This window comes from Microtus oregoni, unplaced genomic scaffold (assembly GCF_018167655.1).
Source record: "Microtus oregoni isolate MIOR12 unplaced genomic scaffold, Mior012 000003F_ref0000135, whole genome shotgun sequence".
NCBI lineage: Eukaryota > Metazoa > Chordata > Mammalia > Rodentia > Cricetidae > Microtus > Microtus oregoni.
This window is the reverse complement of record NW_024543062.1, coordinates 60,997,978-61,015,380: the sequence shown is the minus strand read 5'-3', so window position 1 is coordinate 61,015,380 and position 17,403 is coordinate 60,997,978. Positions and strand designations below refer to the sequence as shown.

At 46.9% G+C, this 17,403-nt stretch overlaps 1 protein-coding gene across 1 annotated transcript; it reads right to left on the bottom strand.

The window, feature by feature from the left end:
- Positions 1-3,375: 3,375 nt before the first annotated feature.
- Positions 3,376-16,401, bottom strand: Fcamr (Fc fragment of IgA and IgM receptor). The gene is made up of 9 exons (XM_041649178.1): positions 16,273-16,401; positions 16,066-16,177; positions 13,841-13,898; positions 12,408-12,548; positions 6,885-7,223; positions 5,983-6,111; positions 4,968-5,592; positions 4,320-4,432; positions 3,376-3,720 (listed from the first exon to the last, which is right to left on the bottom strand). Exons 2-9 carry the CDS (start codon positions 16,102-16,104, stop codon positions 3,566-3,568), a joined length of 1,599 nt encoding a protein of 532 aa, XP_041505112.1. The 5' UTR covers positions 16,105-16,177; positions 16,273-16,401; the 3' UTR covers positions 3,376-3,565.
- Positions 16,402-17,403: the final 1,002 nt, after the last annotated feature.

The following is a 17,403-nucleotide window of genomic DNA, read 5'->3' as shown; positions in this document are numbered from 1 at the left end:
AAGGATTTCCCCTCCCTGACCCCAAGTGTGCTATAGTCACCATTCTCTCTCACTCTTCTCTGCTGTTCCTGCTTCCCTAGCCTTGCTCATGTTCTGTCTGCTTCTTTCTGTCTGCTCTGAAGTCTTCCAGGTGCCTCGGGACGTTCTCTCTCATCACAATAAAAACCTTGTCCCTAACCTTGAAGCAGTCATATTAGTGTTTTTTTTTTTAACGGCATCGTCGATTTATAGCTCTTAATAAATATAATCAAGATGGGGAACAAAATAGTAGTGATCAAGGACGGAGACTATTGGCAGGCCACATGTCCCAGCTTACTTTTTCCTTGCAAGTATGAGATGTTTCCTCTGAATGTCAGCTTTCCTCATCCATAAAATGAGAAGGGCCATAATTACCTTTCGGAAATATTGCATCTAGTGCACACAGAATGAGCTGTGTGGTAACATGTGAATGAAAAGTTAACTACATTAATTAATAAGTAGAAAGAGAAAGAACATTCGAGGGCTGTGCCCTGCTGTTTCACTTTGTAAAAATCAGTGGCAACCCTGAACACTGGATTGGACGTGCCTCTGATTCTAGCATGGTAAGGAAGTACTGCCTGACCTCACTTCAGCGGCAGGAACATGGTGCTGGTGGAGCTGACCTGCTCTGTGTGGTTTGTCGCTGGCCCTTTAAGCACAGCCTGCCCCATTTGTGGAATCCGTTGGGCCATAAAGGAGAGCTATAAACCGGTGCTATCCCACTTCCTTCTCTGAGGCTTCTGCCCAGATCTTCTCCCTCCTCTCTTCAAACACTAGGGCCCAGTCTGACTCCGGCAGCTCCTCCTGGTGGATCTCAGGTTCCTCTGGAACACCAGTACTCCTGGAAGCTTCCCCGGCCTCAGCACCTGACTGCAGGGGCTCCTTCCCTCTCATTCTCTGTCTTCTACTAAGATGGGTAGGATACCATAGCTACCCAGTTCAGGACAAAGAGTATCAGAGCAGTTCAGAGGAAAGAGAAGGTCTAGCAAGGGGTGGCAGGAAGCTCCTGAGAAGATAGATCTGATCATTCAGGTCATTTATGTATCTAAAAGTCTTGTGTAGTCTTACGACTTAATGCAGGCATTGAAAATTAGTTGACACGGTTAAAAGCCAAATGCAGCTTCCTGTTTCTCTGAGAGTTCTGTTGGAACAAAGGCTAGCCAGTGGTTTGTGTACCCTTTGTGGCTACAGAGGTGGAGCTGAGTGACTGCCTCAGAGGCTGCCGCGTTGCCAAATCTAAGGTGTTTGCCTTTGGAGGAGAAGTTGGCCATGTCTGGGTTTAATATATTGGCTTCCATAATGAAGGATGTAAGGAGATCCAGTACAGTGAGATTGCTTGGCCAAACACAATAGTCCAGGCATGTGATGTGTCCACTCCCAGTTATTTACCATGTTCTGTTGGGTAGTTAAGGCTCTTAGAAGTCCTGCATATAAGAATCTGTTGATTAGCCTAGCATTCCCCAGACTTCTTTGAGCCACGACTTAATTTCCTCCAACTGTCTCTTAAAATCCCAAGAAGCAGATGGCCTATGGATATTCCTGGCAAAAACTGACAGGTTAGACCAGACACCCTGCATTTTTGACACACGGCAGCCATCAACAAACTAGGTGGTCTTGGGCTGAGCTGTGTTCCTGTGAAGAACTGCTTGCTCATTGGTGAGGTGGGACAGTAGTGACTTTTCTGCCTCTCTTACTGGTTTCTCAGACAGGCTGAGATAGCAGGCAGAACACAGTCTGGAGTGACGGTTGCAATGGCTTTTGGCAAGTTCTTAGTTAACACCAAAGAGATGATGTGCAAAGACACTGGGCCAGGGCCACGCACGCTCTAATCTTGGCTCTCATTTTACTAGCATGGGTTACCTGGTGACTTGGTGACTTCGAACAAGAGACTTCTTTCACTGGGCCTCAGATTCCCTCTAAATCAGTGGTTCGCAACCTTCCTGATGTTTGTGACCCTGTAATACAGTTAATCATGTTGTGGAGACCCCCCAACTATAAAATTATTGTCTCTGCTACTTCATAACTGTGATTTTGCTACTGTTATGAATCATGATGTAGATATCTGATATGCAGGTTATCTGATAGGTGACACCTATGAAAAGCTTGTTCCACCTTCAAAGGGGTCGTGACCCACAGGTTGAGAACTGCTGCTCTATTTAAGTCTCTGTAACTCTGAAGTTCTGTGTTTCTAATTGGCTAGCTGCACTCAACCTGCCTCCTTACCTAGGACAAGTCTCTCATAAGCCCTGAGGGTATCTCTTTGGGCTTTCTTGGTTCAGTATCTGGGGTCATGACCAGATATGAAGATGTATTTCTAAAGGACTTCCATGTCACTGACAGCTTAGAAGGCAAGGCCGAAACTTCTGAAACTATCAACGCCACAGCTCTTAAATTGGTGTTGGCACTTTCTTTCCCCAAAGCTTCTGTTGCTCAATGCCTGTTCTGCCCAAATACAGAATACAGACCCCTGCTAACACGCCTGGCAAAGAAAAAAGAGCAGATATGATTCCTGAAAAGATAGTGGGGTCAACAGTGGGCCAAAATTTCCCCGACAGATATGGTTAGAAGGCAGAATCCACATAAAATTCCTCTCATCTGTCCCTCTGTCTTCTTTCCCAAATCATTTCCAGCTTTGCCCATAGCCTTTGATATCAAAGATTCATAAACAGGGCAACAAGAGGGGATTGATAATGAGGGTGAAAACCTATTGAAAAGTACCCTCTTCTCCCATCGTTTAGGAAAATCCCGGAAAATCTTGACCTGACCAAAGATTGACAGCGTGATGAGGACAGTGTCAAATGGGGATATGCGGTGAAACAGACGAGTGTCCTTTCCTCCCGTCTCATATAGAAACCACCCACTGTCGTGGTCATCCAAATCACTCCCAACCAAAAGTGGTAGAGGCCGTTGGGGATTCATACCTCTTACCCAAGTAGATCCCCAGGGCCCACCAAACCCACGCCATCCCCGGCCAAACAGGCATGGGCCTTTTAACTGGCTAGGGTCCCATCGAGTGGCAAGTTCTCTGGAGATGTAGTGAAATGGATAAGATAAAATCACTGTGCTTAAGGAGCAACGGCTGTGCTTGCTCAGGGCAGCCTGGCACGTGAGAATGCTGTTGAGTGTGAGCTGCAGGCCTAGTGCTAACAGGCATAGGGAAAGAAGGGCACCCAGAGGGGCAGCAGCAATGGAATGGAGCTTCTCCTTTTCCACACTGCCAGGAATGAAGAGATTCTGTATACATGCATCCCCCCCACCCCTTGCCTCCCTCTTTCTCTGGAAAAAAAAAAAAATAGGCAGTTGAAAAACAGCCAGACCACAAAGCCCTTTCTTGAAGCCTTCTTTGAGTCAATGTACTGTCTGTCACCTTTGGCTGCTCAGAGTGCCTGACCCTCTGAGGCCCGAGCTGGCATCCTCGGTGAAGGCTGAGCTTAGTTAGCTTAGCTAGTATTCGTGTGGCTGAAGGAGAGAAAGAGGTAAAGAAGCCGTGGAGATAGCTCGTCTTGGTTCTCCTTCCGTGGTGACTGAGCTGTTTATCTTTCTGTCCTCAGGGTCCTGAGTCCTTCTTTAGGACAGTCAGGCTGGCTTGGGCAGAAGGAGGGTCACCTTGCTGCAAGCTCTTTCCCACATCGGAGAGCTTGTCTGGTAGGAAATGTGTCATCTGAATCAGAGTGATCCTTGGTGACCTTTCTGTCTTCTGAGCTGTAGAGACACAAGAGAAGGCTGTGAGTGTCCTGGGGCACACAGACAGATTTGCCTTCCTAAGAGTGGGAGGCACGGTTCTGAGAATTTCCCAAGACAGAAGTCTGGTAGCTGGGCCATTACAACAATAATGATGGGTCCAGATGACTTGATTTCTGGCCCTGGGAGCCTCAGCCTCTCTCACTGCCTCCTCCCCCCCTCCCCCCCCCCCCCCCCCCCCCGAGAAAGCCTCAATCTCTTTTGAGCAAGATGTGCCCTGTGGAGCACTCGCGTTAGCAGCCTGCATCTCTGGGATGGTACTAGGAGAGTCATTAGCGCAGGCTGCACAGAAAGTGTGCCAGTGTGGCCCCACACATACGGCTAATAGTTCTTGTCATCCTCCATGTCTCCTTAAGCCGAGGAATGACGCTGAGGCATGAGAGGAGGAGAAGGGATTTGATGAAGCCACGACCAAGCAGAGTTCAATGGTTCAGAGTAGAATCTACCTTTTCTACATCCAAATGTCTAGACACTCAATCTAACCTAACCCAGCCCTGAGGGTATCAGGAGGAAACGGTCGTTCCTCTCTCTAGTTTTGGGGCTATGTAAGCTCAACTCACAGGTCCTCCAGGGTCTCCTTTTCAAGAGGACCAGAGCCGCAAGCAGAACCAGTGCCAGCACACTGGAGACTGGAGTCAGGATCCAAGTGTTGCTTTCTCCTTCTGTAAAAACACTGCAGAGGGAGGCGTCACGGTAAGGGTGAGAGGAGCCCGGAGCAGGGAGCCTGTCTCTCTCATTTCACAGGTGGACAAGATGAGCTCCGGGCCAATTGGGCACCCTTGTCCCTGTAACTGGCTCCCAGCAGGGCTGCTCTGTTCAGCTCCCCAAGCCCCAGTCCTTTTGTGGCGTATTGAGGAAGAGGATGAGTGAGGGTCAGGAGGTCGGCTTTGGCATTTGGCTCTGTCACAAGTTTTCCTTGTGTCTTCAGCAAATTGTTTCCCTTTCCTGGAGTTCTGGCCCTCACATTAAATAGAGTTCCAAGGGTATCAGCCTAAACATTATTTCATCATATCATTGAGATTTTTGCTCGCAAACTACCAGAAAGCATTCAGACAGCCTATCACCGCAGGGGCCCTAAGTTTGGAGGGTGGTAGCTGACGCTTATGTACCCCGTCCCACTCTTTACTGATCTGTAAATACAAGGGGAAAGAGGTCCACAGGAGGAAGGGCTGGCCTGGAAGCAAGACCAACAGGGACCTAAGGCTTACCTCTTCATTGATGATCTCTTGCCAGGGGTCCACATTGGGCCCCAGGATGAAAGTTGGCTTGGTGTTGGGGGGCTACTTTCTCCACCAGTGTTTTCTAGGCTCCTACCAATGCTTTCAGATGCCACTTGTATGTGTGTAGCATTCAATGTCCATGCACTTGGATCTGGGGATGCCTCTTCTGCGGAGTACAACAATCGTTGCTTAGAATCATCTGTTGCTTCTTGGAGAGTTTCCCAAGTCACAGGCTCTGAGATCAGGACTGATGGCTGGGTGGTTCCTGTGGTCTTTCCCAGTGCTCCGGGAGATGCGCTGACCTTTGTTTCCCACTGTGGTTCTTCAGCCTCTGGAACTGTACCTGTCCTCCCAACCTCACTGGTGCTGGCACTGGATGTTACTGAGTTTTGAGCACCCAATACCCAAGCACCCTGTGTTGTACTGAACATGCTTCTTGATTTTGAAGCTGGACTCTCTGGAGTGGGGACTGTTGTCTTGATATAGCCCTCCTCTCTGCTGCTTTTCCCTGGAGCTGTTGTCCTGGCTATTATTCTTAGGGTTGATCTTCCATTGGTTGAAACTGTAGTTTTGCTTATTCTTGTAGTTGGTGCTGTTCTGTCCCATGCTGATCCTCGACCTTTTAAAATCTGAGTGGCTCCTGGGGTCCTTCTGTTGGCTGTGGTTGGGGCTGTTCTGCCCCATTCTGAGCCTTGGCCCTCTAGAATCTGGGTGACCCCTGGGGTTTTTCTGTTGACTGTAGTTGGGGCTGTTATGTCTGGTTCTGAGCCTTGGCCTTCTAGAATCTGGGTGACCCCTGGGGTCCATTTGTTGACTGTACTTGGGGCTGTTCTATCTGGTTCTGGGCCTTGGCCTTCTAGAATCTGGGTGACTCCTGGAGTGCTTCTGTTGGCTGTGGTTGGGACTGTTCTGCCCCATTCTGAGCCTTGGCCCTCTAGAATCTGGGTGACCCCTGGGGTTCTTCTGTTGGCTGTGGTTGGGGCTGTTATGTCTGGTTCTGAGCCTTGGCCTTCTAGACTCTGAGTGACTCCTGGGGTGCTTCTGTTGGCTGCTATGGATCCTATCCCAGAAGATGCTGTGATGAGTTCACCAGAAGCTGGAACTGCTGCTGCATAGGTGGTGTTGGGAGAACCTGTGTAGACAAGCCCAGAGAGAGGCCGTGAGGGAATGCTCTCTATGCTACCTACTAGATCCAGCAAAGGACATTTGATCAAAGTGCTTATTAAGTAGGATGCAGCTCACTAAGAGATGAAATCCTCTGCAATAAGTCAGATAAAATTAGAAGGTGACAATCTCAATGTGCTTCTATAGTTTTGCAGATATTCACATTTTACATTCCTACTTCTGTCCCTCAGGTCTACTGCTCTGCAGAGTAATCTTTTTGGAGTGTGGACACATAGACACACACACACACACACACACACACACACACACACACACACCCTGCTTTAGACCTCTGTGCCTGAACCTGAAACCAGCCTTTGGAACAGAGCCTTGGAGCTACAGATGTCTGCAGAGGGACTCAGCAAGGTGCTACTGTAGGAAAGCCTAGCTCCAAACCTTCTGTCCTCTCCTGTCGGCTGCACCAGCGCTACCTCTACTCTGCACGTCTGAACATCAAGTTTTCTGGAATCAGAGAAGTCTACCTCACAGTGCTTTTGAAACATAGTTCAAGCATTCCTTCTGCAGCATTCAGGATAGAAAGAACCAGGTGGATGACCTTGTATGTCCTCCACTGGGCACTCTTCCTGAGTATTTGCTTTCTCAAAGATGACGTCTATCTAAGCCGAAAGCACACCTCTCAGAGCCAAGTCATCCTTGGGTTTCGGAGCCTTCCCTTGTGCCCGTTTCTTCTCAATCTCAGCCTTACAAAAACTGGCCCGTCAGCCGTCAATCGGCTCTTACCTGGAGACACAATCAGATTCATCCTGAAGAATAGCTTGTCGTTTCGGTCCCCGATACCACAGCGGTAAAGTCCCGTGTCATTCGGGGACAGTTGGAACAGCTTCACCATGAACAGAGCACTCTGTGGAAAATCAGTGAGAGCCACACGCCCCCTGTAGTCACGGTGGGTGTAGTGGTTGGTGGACACGACAGTGTAGCAGGTCCACAACGGAGGCGCCAGGCGGCACCAGTATTTTCTTTGATGCCTGTTGACCGAGGAGGGGGCATAATGACAACGGATGGTGACAGCTCCTCCAGGCTCCCCGGATACCAGCCTTGGGCCTCTCAGTGCGTTTGCACCTGCAGGCAGAGAAATTGTCAAAGGAAGGGATAGTGATCTTCACCACTGTCAGGTAGGTAGCTATGAACTCTGCTCATCAGAAAATAGCAGCTGTGAAGGCGGCGTGTAGAACGGAAGAGCTCAGCCACTGAGGAAGCAGACCTTGCCCAAAGTACAGAAGGGAGCCGGACTCAAGGCCTCATCTCAAAGACTCTTACCCAGCATTTAGCTAGCACTTGTGTGCTAGGTGTCCTCCTGCAAATCTGTCTGGAGCCTGCATTCCAGCCACTAAACTCCATCTACAAGCTTGTAAGGAGAAGGCAAGCCCAGGCAGAGGGCTCTGGTTTGCAGAGCCGGTAAAAGAGAAGGGTTACTAGTGTGGATGTATCAGTGTGCTTTCCTCTGAAGAGAAGCCCATTCTGCTCTGCTGAGTTGATACGTCCTTCAGATCAATGGCTGGCATTTTCCCACAGTAGCCTTTTCTCTATAGAACAGAACATTGCACACACGTAGTACACAGATGCTACAAGATCACAGGCAAGAAGTATCACTAATACACCTGCTTTAGCAATATTAGCTGAGCTGGGTATATATAAGCCAGCATGTAGGAAGCCTTTAACTTGATTAGGTTTAAGCATGAACAAGGTTTATTCTTTCACTGACTTTTCCCACCATCTCTGGACTCTCTGCTCCTTCATGAGATATCCGGCATAATCTGTGTACAGTAGATTCTCTGCCTCTTCTGGCACACAGAGTCTAGTCTAGCCTAAAATTCTACATCCAGACCAATGTGAAAGCAGACAGTGTCTCATCTAGCTAAAGGTTTTTTCTTTGTTTCCACTAGGCTCAGAGACTGCCAGGGAAGAGATGGACGGGTTGGATCTCTTGCTTTCTTTGGCTCCTCAGAGCTGAGGCTCGGGGACCTTCCAGGACGAGCACAGAGAAGGAAGTAGTGCTGCATAAGACAGCCTTTCTTTACCTGGCTAGTGTCCAGAGTAGTCTCTTTTTTATTTGCTGTCCAGATATCTATTTGGCGGCTTTTGTTTCTAGTTTTCTCATTGCACAGATGGTTTCTCATTTTGCTGGCCTTCTATGAACACCATAACAGCCCTGTGACTTCTGGCTATTTGTACCTCTTTTGTGGTCACAATCCCCTGTGACTGGTTCTCCTTGTTGAGGACCCTAAACTGGGTCAAAGGAAGCACACTTTGCCCTTCTGTCAGAGAAAACCTGAAGTATAATGGCAAATTTATTTGGTCTCTCTCTCTAGACATTCTTTCCCTCAGATTAGAGCGAGAGGAAGTGGCCCATCTTTGTCCAGAGTAGTTCTTACAGGGAGCTCCTCAGCCTTCCTAGGAGGGTTCTTTGCCCTTCCTTAGGAGCCAGGATGGCTGCCAGCTGGGCTATTGTTGAAATCAGCTTCATAATTTCTTCCTACAGAAAGGCCACCAAACATTTCGGCTTGGGACATGAGTATGTGGTAATTTGTAGTGTGTTTAGGGCTTCTGACCCCGAGAAACTTTGGATCAGTATTCCCCTGCTGGGAACAGTTAATGAACTTGTGGATCCTGGCACAAGGAAAAAATGCAAGACTCCTTGTCCGAATTATCTCGATTCAAGGTGAGGTTGCATATGACAGCGCATGCTGCAATCTCATCAAGAAACAGGAGCAGGAAAAGCTTTGAATTTAGTGCCGGCCTAAGCTACAGAGTGAGGCCTGCCTCAAAAACAACACTACCCAGCTCATGAGGATGCCAACAGACACATCTGGAAATCAGCCCCTGGATGATCCGAGCTACCTGGGCAGTGGCCGTGGAAACCATCAGAGACGTGATTTCCTCACATCCCCCTGGCTAGCCAACAGCCGAGTGAATAAGAACTGGCTGTTTAATTGGGCAAAAGGAGTTGGCTAAGGTCCCTGTGAACCTTTACATTTTCAAGAAATTTTGAAAGGGATGCCAATCCAGATACAGGAGATACTTAGAACACCAAACAGATGAGACCCAGAAGAGAACCCCTCTTATCATATAATTTAACTGCTAAATATAGAGGACAAAGGGAATGCATAGGAAACACCCAACAAACATCCAGGCCCATATATATGCAGGCCCATCAGAGTAATAGAAGATTTCCCCATAGGAACTCTGAAAGCCAGGAGAGCTTATAATACTATATTTCAAGTCTTGAAAGGTAACAATTGCCAACACAGACTGTGATCTCCATCAAAGTTATCTGTCATTGAAGGAGAAAAAAATTTCCACAATTAAAATGTGCTAAAGGAATGTATAACTCCTAGCTCAGCTTAGTGGAAGATACTCCAAGAAATCCTTCTGACTGAAGAGAAAGCCATAGGAAAGGATAAACCAGTCTTGAATATTAATAGTTAAGCAAGAGAAGAATAAGAAAACCCCAAACAGAACAAAATTTGACAGGAATTAGTACACACGTTTCAATTTCTCATAAAAGATGGATTAACACTATCTTAGGGCAACACCATGGGGAAAGGTGTTCTAAGCAAATTGATCTTGGAAACAAACAAGCATCATTTTTCCAATACCATCCAAATAGATACATTTCATGATGATTGAGGGAGCAGTTCTCAAGAGGATATTTCAATTCCAAACACACACAGAACACAAGGACATCCAAATATGCGAAATATAATGACATAGATTAATCCTAACACAGTAAGACTGGGTGACATCACTATCCTGCTCGACAGACAGTCATTAACACAAACAAACAGCAACATCTGAGAAAGATGACATCATAGGTCAAATGGACCAGCGGATCCGGCAGAGAGCTACAGAACATTCTGACCAAATCTGGCATAAAACACGTTCTCCTCAGCAGCCCAATGGGTCATATGTTAGGACACAAAGCAAATCTTAATAAATATAGGAAAATTGAAAAAATCCATTGTATTCTAAATGGATACAATAGAATAAAATTAATATTCAATAATAACTAAAGAAACTACAGAACACTCCAGGCAGTGGTGGTGCATGCTTTTAATCCCAGCACTCAGAGAGGCAGAGGCAGGAGGATCTCTGTGAGTTTGAGGGCAGCCTGGTCTACAGAGTGAGTTCCAGAACAGCCAGAGATACACAGAGAAATACTGTCTCGAAAAACCAAAAATCTTAGAATTCAAATGAAGACACAACATAGCAAAACCTATGGAATACAACAAAAACTGTTCTAATAGGAAAATTTCTATACGTGGGTATTTCAAATGTCTTGACGATATGCCTTAGGTTTTTGGAAAAAAACAAACTAAATCCCAAATCAGTAGATGGGAAGAAATAATTAAGATTATGGCATAAATTAGTATAATAGAAATACAGAAGATTTTCATTATAATAAATTTTTGTTATAGTAATAAGAATTTTGTAAACAGGGAGCTCGCTTTTTGATAAGATAAATAAGATTGACCAACTCCTAGGCAAAGTAACAAAAAACAAGAGGAGAGCAAATCAATCAAGTTAGAGATGAAAGGGATGTGTTATCAAAAAACACTAATGAGATGCAGAAAGTTATTAGTACATACCTTAAAAACATGTCCCACTAAACTGGAATCCAAAAGAAATAAATACATCCAGTTGTATGTTAAATTAAACCAAAAAGAACTAAACAATCTAATGTGTCTGTGAAAGGCAGTGAGATTGAAGGAGGAATAAGCAATTTCCTGGCCCCAGTGGATTCACAGGCGGATTCTCCCAGACCTCCAGAGAATTAACACCAATGCTCCCCAAACCATTGCATGATATAGGAAAATAAGGAGCACCTCTAAACTCTCTCCTAAACCATTGATATCAGATATCAAATCCAGTTGGAGACCCAGTAGAAAGGAAAACTCTCAGCCAGTCTTCCTGATGAACACAGACACATGAATTCCTAGTCACTGTAAACAAGACTGACACCAGAACCCGTCTGCCGATATTCTAATATGGAGATGAGAGGGGCTCAGGAGGCCCCACCCTCTGTGAGGACTTATGGTAGTTAATGCCTGCTGGGGGAGGGCCTCGTGAGGTACACTTCTCTGAGGATCTATTGGTAGTTAATGGTTGGTGATATAGACAACAGTAAGCTGACCGTATTCCTGTAAACAAGCCTTCATGCTCCTGCAAGCCACCCTAATTAAAGTAATTGGGATGACACACACACACACACACACACACACACACACACACACACACACACGACATGAAAGCTAAAGGTGACTAGTTAGGAAGAGGAAGGGAATCTGCTAGAATGGAAGAGGGGCCAGAGAGGGTGGTAGGGTGGAGATGATCAAAATACATAGACATATATAAAACATAATGAAGACCACTGTTATATATAACTAATATATACTAATATAAATAAAACTAAAAAAATAGACTAAAAAGACAAAGACAAACCAGCAATAGCAACAAAAGATTTTACAATAGCAAGAGCAGAGCATAAAGTCAGCCACCTTCTGAGTACAGATGCATTTGTAAGTGGCTTGTCTCTTATGTGTGACCTAAGGTCTAATTACAGGAGAGTAGCAATCAGCAATCATGACCATTTTGGTTGTAGCAATACCACTGAAGGCTTAACTTAACAACATGCTCCAAACCACACCACTCACGATCAAGGTTTCTGGTATTACTGGTATTGCATTTTATATTGAAAAAGCAAGAATATTATTCTGCATTAAAATTACTAAAATTACTATTATTGCAATGTTCACACCCTAGATTCTAGGGGTTCTTGTGTTCTAGAGTTGGCACATTTAAAAGGAGCACTGCACCATTAGTTGGGGGGTGAGCCAGTCTAGCTCTGCTGATTGAGAATCTTTGACTCTTGTACACATAAGTTTTCATTATTACCAGAATTAAGAACCAATACCTCAAGTACCCAAGTGGTGAGTGACTAACCAGTTGTTCTTGGCCTTTATAACAATGAAGAGATTTGAATTCTGTACCAGTCAATTGTGAGAACTAAAGAATGAGCTGACATTTGGGATCAAGGTACCTGGAGAGCCTGCTGCTAATTCTCTGTTCCCTGGTGGATGTAGGGGACCTGGGATCTCACTCATCTCTATCATTACTGAACAGCAGTGTGTTGCTATGACTTCCCTTGGGGGTAGGGGTGGGGATGGAGACAGACCTTACACAGGACCAGGACTTGGTTTGACAAAGGAGATCTTTGGCCAGACCAAGGGAGAGGAGGGGCTGTACCTGTAAGGGAGTTTTTCCAGCAGCAAGGGGGTGTTGAAGCCCTGGGTGCTTCCATAGTGCAGAGAGGGGTCCTGGAAGGGGGAAAGCCAGCCTGTAGCTCTCCAGAATGGGGTCTTCTGTGTGGAGGGGTCATGGATGAACCTGGGCAAAGGGAGAAGCCAAGCTATCAGAGAACACTAAATGCCTACAAAGCCATTCTCTGGAAATAAATGTGGAGTCACCTCTAATTCCTGCCTTGGATCCCATGCACTAAGAGCATCACACTGACTCTCATCCTGCTGGGTGTCAAGTGGCGAAGCAGAGGTGGGGACAGCCAGAGACTACACGTCTTAATTCACAGTCCCTATGGGGATGCAGGGACGTGTCCCTGGATGAGTTTTAAAGTACTGACCAAAATAAGTAATGGAATACTTAGGAGAATTGAGTTTAGATTACACGAGACATAAAGAGGACTGTTACCTCTATGTGAACAGAGAGCTCCATGCCTTCCAGTGAGAGATTAGGAGTTCTACACCACACACTAGACAGCACCGACTGTTGGCTCACTCTGATTTGTTGATTAGCCACACATGGTTAATCCATTTTTAGTGTTATCGTAATGTTCTCACTCATTAATGAATTCAATAATGATTTGTAAAACACTTCCCTGGACTAGAGTCTAAGTAGCACACACACACACATATACAAACTACATACTTCAATGGCTCACCATTACCATCATAATAAAATTTACACAGCACTGCATTGGGAAAGAAAGGCTCATTCACCCCCTTGCCTGGTCTATTCCTGGCCTGCCTCAGCACAGCAGGCTGCGAACACTGTTAGGACTGGATTCTATCTCTCATCTCATTGTCCTCCACTCCTGGCACACACTAAGCCCTTCATAAACACACCTTAAGTGAGTGGCTAAATGCATTTGAACTGCTTATCATGTCATTTCTTTGCCTACTGACTTCTTTATGCATGTAGCACAAGGTCTCCATTTTTATATGGCAAATGCTGTGTCTGGCATGGAAGTGTCTGTAAAACGAACAGAAGCGAAGGCTGAAACATTTGTGTTTTGCATGCCTTGGGACCTTGGCACACCTTGTAAACAAACAGCTAATTTTCAAGTCATCCATTTCAATAAAAGAGAGCAGGTGTGGATGGGGGTAGAGGGATGGAGTTGGGGGCCTAGGTAGTGTGTGTGTATGTGTGTGTGTGTGTTGGAGTGGCTGTCTAAACAATGGCTATTTTAGATGTCATTGATTGAGCCAGGCATATGCAATCTCTGGTGATCTCTCACGTCTGCCATCCCCTGGTGCCCATAGCCACAGCAATTCAGTATTGAATCCCAGAAGAGAAGACAACCATCTGCCTGGTTGGGCTGATTTCCACTGCCAGGTTCCCAGCAGCCTCTGAAGCCTGACGCTGGGCTGTGTTTGTAGACTCACTGTGGAGCAGGCAGAGTATGAGCAGGAGTACTTTCCACCTTGTTCTTTGGCTGGAGACCTGCAACCAAAGACAAGAGGCCCAAGGGAGATGTATGAGAAGCTAGAGTGAGTGGCGGGAGTGGGGTAGGGGGTTCAGTGTTGGGCACTCTCGCTGTGGAATCTCAGTTTGCTCCAGTAGCTACGTGGGTCTACCTGAAGGGCAGAGTCAGAGAGCTGCCTGTGCTGGGAAGTGGGGCTCTGCAGAGCAGTATAGAGCTGGAAGAACTCATTCAACCCGGGAGCACTGGTAGAATCATGATGCTCAGAAAGGGTGTTCTCAGGGACCTGGCTCTTCTCTGAGTCACTAAGGGATACTATGTATGGGGTACCACATTCCTGGGATGCAGGGCATCCCTCTTTCACTTTTCATTCTTTCTTCTTGAAGAGAGGAGTTGTTTCTTCAGCGGGGAGCCTTGTGCTTCCCTGTACAAGTACAGCTGAGTTAAAACTAAACCTTCACCCTGTGGGCACTAGGGCACCATTCTGTTTCTCTCATAGACTCCCTTGGACCCTCCTGATCTCCATCCGACCTTTGGTTTTGCATCTTTTCGCTGGCCTTGGGAACTCACTGGAAGCAGAGCCTTGTGTCACAGACTTTCACTTTTAGGCTTCAAAACTAGACTGAGCATAGTGTGAGCCCCGTGGGCAGCTACTGGGAGCAGGAACCCAGTATTCTGTCAGGGAACCCCAAAGGGGTCACTTCTCAGTGATTAAAAGACCGAGATTGTACCTCAGCCACAACGTCTGTGTTCTTTGAGGATTTTCATCGGTGTTTGACTGTGGTTCTCTGGACTCTCGGGTGTCATTGTTTTTTCTTTCAATGTGAACATGTATTTTGTCACTCTTAAGAACGATCAGCGCATCAACTTTAAGTCAGTGGATAGCACACAGGCAAGGTACCCTCTTGACTCCCAACTATACCCAGTAGTGCGGGGGTTGGCTCAAAGGAGGAGAAAAGGGAATGGGAGTGGAAAGAGAGAAAGCAGGAGAAAGAGAGAGCAAAAGGGGAATAGAAGAGAAACGGAGAAGGGAAGAGAGAGGAGGAAAGGAAAAGACAAAGACTCTAGACCAGGCTCCTAGCAGCTACTTGTCACCTTGTTTGGCTCTAATCAGTCATGTCCTCTAGAGCCTTTGGCTGCCCTACTGACTAGGGACCCAGAGCAGTTAGTTTGAAAAGACCTAAATTTCTAACGCCTTCCAGCTCCCGCCACGCCACCCCATCCTTTAGCGAGTCCCCTCCCTTGGGCGCTCTCAAGGGCAGTCTGCCCTTCTCTGCCACACCCCGTCCTCTCCAGGTTTTCCCAGGGTGTGGCTGCACCTAGTTCCTAGTTTGATTAATATTCACCACATCCAAGCTCCTTCCACGCCTGATACTCTGACTGCCTCAGGCTACCGTTTCCAAAGTGCCAAGTCCTAATACAGTTCACATAAAGACCAGTATCACCATGCCGCCCAGTTCTTCTGAAGCTCAATGTATGACAGCTTCATGAGCAAAGCTGCCTCCACAGGGCAATGAGGAAGCACAGTACGCGATAAAATAAAATGTTCCTAGCTACTTATCAGTCTTGATTGGGGGCTGAAAGGATATCATTCAATGGAATGTGTCCAGTCACCTTCCCTGGCAATGACCTTCAGGAATCCTTTCTGCAGGAGACTGAGAGTCCCACTGCACCACAATTAGCTGTAGAGCCCTGTGCCCCCTGAGTCCTGCTGGAAACACAGCCACCCCCATTTTCACTACAGGCCAGTGTGTGACTTCCCTGCCCTCCCTTAGCCCCTCTGAATGCCACTTTTCTTCTACCTTCATCCCCACTCTGTGGGATGACCTGGCATGTGCAGAGGGAAGAGCAGTGTCACCAGGCTTGGCTTTGCTGGAGGCTGCTAAGTGGACCCTGATGCTTATTCCCTTCTACTGCAAAAGAAGAGCCTTGCCTGGGCAGCGATGTGCTCTGCATCTAATATGTGCTGGCTCTGCCTTCCCAGGGTTTCAGACTCAGAGTACTTGGCTGTAAGAAGAAGGTACAAAGGAGAAATGCTGGGGCCTGAACTCCTGAGTCTTTTCCAGCCTCTGGAGAGAGCCCATCTGCTCTGAGGCGAGACCCCTAGGGCAGAAGTCACAGTGGCTGCTGCAGACTGCTTCCCGCTCTTAGAGTAAGAACCAGACTGCCAAGAGAAAGTCATGTTACCTTTTGTTCTCTGGGCTTAGCAGTGGAATTTTGATCCATCTTGGTCCAGAACAAAATCAAGTTGGACTTTTTCTTTTATCCAAGGTGTTTCGGTGTTGGCCAGCTGCTTTCTCTAAATGTGGAGAGCGAGCAGTCAGGATGGCGTAGGGATGGTAACAGGAGCTGGAACTGGAAGACTGGGGCTAAGGAGGTAACCCTACCACTCACCTCTTGCTGTTTGTACCAGGGTCCCTTCTCTTGATCTTACTGCCGAGAGAAAGTCAGTTCTGGCCTCTTGTCCTCACTGTCACTTCTTTCTCTGGAATCTTTTCCAGGGCTGGTGACAGTAGCTTCAGGGAAGTATATCGGTCCCTACCTTCTCTTCTCTTATACCCTGTTAGAGGTCCAGACTTTTAGGGGGCCCCATCTCAGAAGCCTTCCTGGGAACCTCCAGAACCAGTGATGCAATGACCTGAGCAGGAGGGAAGGGGATTTCAGGGTTCAGGAGAGGAATTTCCCAAAAGCTGGCCATCAGTTGCTGCCCCACTGCTGACCTGAACTCCTGTGAAGAAGGCATTTGAGGGGGTTGCTTCAGTGACTTTAGTTTAAATGCACGCTCTGGTGCTCACCAACTTGCGTCCTGAACAAAGGACAATAAACTTAGTGCGATGGTCTTCAGAGAAAGAGAGTGTGGACAAGTCTGGCCTAAGCAGACGATGTGTTTGAAAACACCACAGGAATTCCCCTTGGGAAACTGTCTATAGAGGCTCTTTTCGTTGGGAAAGATACAGTGCTCCTACTCGGTCTCTTGGTCTGAAACTGATACAGCCTAAGCGCTCAAAACAAAGGTGCCCAAAGGAGGAAGGATGCTGTAACCTATGAGGGCCATTTCCAGCACCCCTCATAGATAATGGCACCCTTGGGTCAAATCAAAAGGCCCTTCTTCCTTAGAATGAATTCAGTTGTCACTTTGCTAGACTACATGAGCAACCGTGGGCAGCTGTGGATATTATCCAGTGCTTGCCCAGGCATGAAGACGTTGAAGTCGAAGTGGGATTCTTAGAGTATAGCTAGGACTCTCTCTCTCTCTCTCTCTCTCTCTCTCTCTCTCTCTCTCTCTCTCTCCTCTGTCTTTTCCTCCTTCCCCTAGTGTGTGTGCACACATGTGAGTGTGTGCACACGTGTTCTGGTGACTGTGACAATCATATCTATTGCTACGCCGGTACTTGGCCAGCATAAGTTCCCACTTGGTTCCCATTCCAGAGTTCCTGGTCTTCACACACCCACACCATAGCCTCTTGGATAATTTAGAATGCACCTGCATCATGAGAGACATTCTCTTGGAAGTGGCACCCTTGA

Bases quoted from the DNA above. Each gene is read 5' to 3' on its own strand.
- Fcamr (XM_041649178.1), bottom strand. From the start codon at position 16,104: ATGGATCAAAATTCCACTGCTAAGCCCAGAGAACAAAAG. The intron at 5,593-5,982 runs GCTCAGAACCAG...TAAAAGGTCGAG, and splicing joins TCAGAGTCTAGAAGGCCAAG to GATCAGCATGGGACAGAACA. The intron at 3,721-4,319 runs GTGAGTTGAGCT...GTGTCTCTACAG, and splicing joins AAGGAGACCCTGGAGGACCT to CTCAGAAGACAGAAAGGTCA.